General features: G+C 41.8%; 1 protein-coding gene across 2 annotated transcripts in view; it reads left to right on the top strand.

Annotated features, from left to right (window-relative positions):
- MUCL1 (mucin like 1) overlaps positions 1–3,281 on the top strand; it is a 162,126-nt gene extending 158,845 nt beyond the window's left edge. For both annotated transcript variants that reach the window (XM_075577246.1, XM_075577247.1), the window contains exon 5: positions 3,008–3,281. In XM_075577246.1, the coding sequence (XP_075433361.1) occupies positions 3,008–3,043 (36 nt within the window). In that variant the 3' untranslated portion in view covers positions 3,044–3,281. The remainder of the gene's footprint in view (positions 1–3,007) is intronic.
- Positions 3,282–3,616: the final 335 nt, after the last annotated feature.

The raw sequence follows: 3,616 nt of genomic DNA, 5'->3' as shown, positions 1-3,616 counted from the left end.
TCAGTAATGTAGGTTATCTTCCCTGAGGATAATGCCATTTCACTAAGCTAATTATATGTAGAAACAAGAGCCATTAGTTAACTAATTTGCTTAGGCTCAATGCAGTAGCGTAGCTAAACATGCGCGGTTAACAGAGTCGTTACCTTATATCTGCTGCCCCCAACACTGCCTCCCGTCATGTTCTTCATGTTGCGCTGAATTCCCGAGCCCGGTGATGTCACACCCTCCTGTCTATCTGCCGCGATCTTAACCAATGAGGGAGAGGGGGGATTATGGAGGCTGTGAGGAGTGGGCCTGCCAGCTGTTAAGAGGCCCGGAGGAGGAAGCATTCTCTGACTTCTGTGGTCGGTCAGCTAGACGTCTGGGCCCGGGGCAAATGTCCCGGCCCTCCCTCCCTGCTGGCAGCCCTGAATAGGACCACAAGAGCACAGGCCTGGAGGTAAAGAGAGGGCGTATTAACACTGCGTTAGTGAGCTTTGAAGAAACCAGTCAGCACCTCACCAGGCTTTAACTTAAGTTCATAACAGAGGTTTGCGGGCCTGAGAGTGCTTCTTGTAACATCATCGGTGCTGTGGCTGCCGCTCGCCGACACGCGGCTGCGGTGGTCTCGGCACCTACGGATTAACTCTGCCGCATTCAACAGCAGAAACTTTCCGAGCTTCGCAGGCTTTTGCTTGTTCATTTGCGGCACTGGGGACTGTGAGTCTAACTATATCCTTGTTACCTTTATGGATGTAAAGTAAAGGGTATACCACCATCAAACCCCACATACAGTACTTGGCTCTTACTTCCAATTAACCTATACCACATGACACCTTTATGATCTCTTTGTTACCCCACGATGGTGCAGTTCCTCACGGTTTTATTTTACATTTCTTAAATATTTCTTCACTATGCTATGCCATACGGTATCTGGGTTAAAACGTACACTTTGTCCATATCTCATTGGGGTTTTTATTTATTTATTTTTATTACTACAATGAAAAACCTAAATGAATTGGGTCTGCTTTTGATCATGGACATACTTATTATAAGTCTGCAGGTAAAACAGCTCTGTGTTATGTACTCTATGTATGCATATCTTTATTTGTATACCGCCATTAATGTACATAGTGCTTCACAGCATAAATACACGTGACATAATCATATAAATAACAAATAATATAAATAACACATAAACGTAACATTAAGGAAAAGGAGTCCCTGCCCCTAAGAGCTAATAATCTTATTGGTAAGTAGGTAGAACGTACAGAGACAGTGGGAAGGCGTTCTGGTAAGTGCATCTGCAAGGTCGATGTATGAGGTTTATAGTATCAGCCATGGAGTCTCTCATATGCTTCCTTAAGCAGGTGTGTTTTAAAAAGATTCTTAACGGTGAATAGAGAGGGTGCTAGTTGGGTACTGAGGGGAAGGGCATTCCAGAGGTGTGGGGCAGTCAGTGAGAAAGGTTTAAGGTGGGAGAGAGCTTTAGACACAAAAGGGGGTACATAGAAGACATAATTGAGCAGAACGCAAGAGTCGGGGTGTTGTATACTATAGTGTGATATTAGAGCTGAGAAGTAAGGAGGGGCAGAAGATTGTAAAGCTTTAAAAGTGAGAAGGAGAGTTTAGACTGTGATACGGGATTTGATGGGAAGTCATTAGAGGGATTTTTGCAGGGTAGACGCTGAGACAGATTTAGGAAAGAGTAAAGTATGTATGTATGTATGTCTTTATTTATAGCGCCATTAATGTACATAGCACTTCACAGCATTAATACACGTGACAATCATATAGATAACAAATAAAATAATAAATAACACATAAAGGGGAGAAGTTCTTCAGACATAACAGTAAAATTTTGTAATGGTTGTCCCTGCTCCGAAGAGCTTACAATCTAATTGGTTGGTAGGAAGGATGTACAGAGACAGTGGGAGGACGTTCTGGTAAGAGTGTCTGCAAAAGGCCAAGGTTTATGTATAAGGTGTTAATACATTTCACTCTTAGAGCTACTCATATGCTTCCTTAAGCAGATGTGTTTTCAGTTGGGTCATAGAGTTGATAGAGAGGGTGCTAGTCGGGTACTGAGGGGAAGGGCATTCCAGAGGTGCAGAGCAGTCAGTGAGAAAGGTTTAATGCGGGAGAGAGCTATAGATACAAAAGGGGGTAGAGAGAAGACATCCTTGAGCAGAAAGCATGAGCCGGAATGGTATATAGTCAGAATTAGGGCTGAGATGTAAGGAGGGGCAGAAGAGTGTAAAGCTTTAAAAGTGAGGAGGAGAATGGAGTGTGAGATGCGGGATTTGATCGGAAGCCAGGAGAGGGATTTCAGGAGGTGAGACGAGGAGACAGATTTAGGAAAGAGTGTGGTCTGGGGTAGAAAATGTCCTCCTTTCCAGAGTAGTTTGAATTCAGTATCAATGGCAAGTAGGTGTTGTGTTGTCCCCTTGTTCCACCCCTGTTGAACTTGCTGTTGAACTCCACACTGCTTGCCAATGGCTACTTTAATGAAGGGCTTCTTTACATGTAAGCTGTTCCTCTGCATAGGCAGCTCCCCCAGACTGTCCCCAGCTATATAGTTCTAACAAGTCACCTGGCTGAATTAAGTACAGACTAGACTGCTCATTTAGCATCCGTGCTTCCCGATGGAGTGGAGTAAGGGAGAATAAAGAGCAGAGGTTGCTGTGTGGACACTCTACTGCAGGATTTGGGCCTTTTGACATCATAGTCATTCCAACAGTAAGGACAAAAATAAAACCTGCAGTAAATAATGAATACATTATATTAGTACATTATTAATAAATAATATTAAATTATTAATAAATCATAAAATGGTCAACATGAGAGCAACGCGATGTATCTGGGCCATTGAGTTTAATTTCAAGGGTGACCGACATTTTAAATAAAAAGATGAAATTACCATTAAGGTGACACACGTTATAATTTGTACACTCTGACAAATTCATATTTCATTTTCAGCGTTTAGTTCAAATAATTCTACTTGTTTTCTATTTGTTTTTTTATACAGTTTTTCTCGAGACGCCGTTTTTTATTGAGACGATAAAGAGGAAGGAAGAGCGGGTATCGGATTTACTGCCCGCCGATGAGGAATCACCCCATCCCCACTCCTATATACTCCCACATCCATCTACAACTGTTCCTATATACCGCCATGCATTGGCAGTATTTCAAAGAAAATGTACACTGGATATGTTGACATACTTGGGAATTAGTGTGAAGCCCTATAGGTTCCAGGCCCTGTATCCCTGAGCCATGAAGCATTGATGCTATCTCATTATCCAACACCAGTTGCTTATATGCCTGAATTGTATTTATTTCCTCTGAAAATTGTTGCTCTCATTAAAACCCTTTAAAAAAATGTATTGTCTGAACTTTGTCATTGGGGTCATTAGTTGGTCATTAGTTGGTAGAAAAAAGAGTGGTGTGATTAGCGCTAAAAAATGTGTGCAAATACAATTCAAATGATGACAAAAATGTGATAAAACTTACAATAGACAAGGCTGCCAGGAAAAACTAACCCAAACACAGTTAGTGGTGAACAAAAAGAAAAACAATACAGACCGGCGCCTTAGATTCCAAATGGGAGATATAAAGGTTCAATGGATGATTAGAAATG

Source organism: Ascaphus truei, chromosome 20 (assembly GCF_040206685.1).
Source record: "Ascaphus truei isolate aAscTru1 chromosome 20, aAscTru1.hap1, whole genome shotgun sequence".
NCBI classification, from domain to species: Eukaryota; Metazoa; Chordata; class Amphibia; order Anura; family Ascaphidae; genus Ascaphus; species Ascaphus truei.
This window is presented reverse-complemented; position numbering and strand designations above follow the sequence as displayed.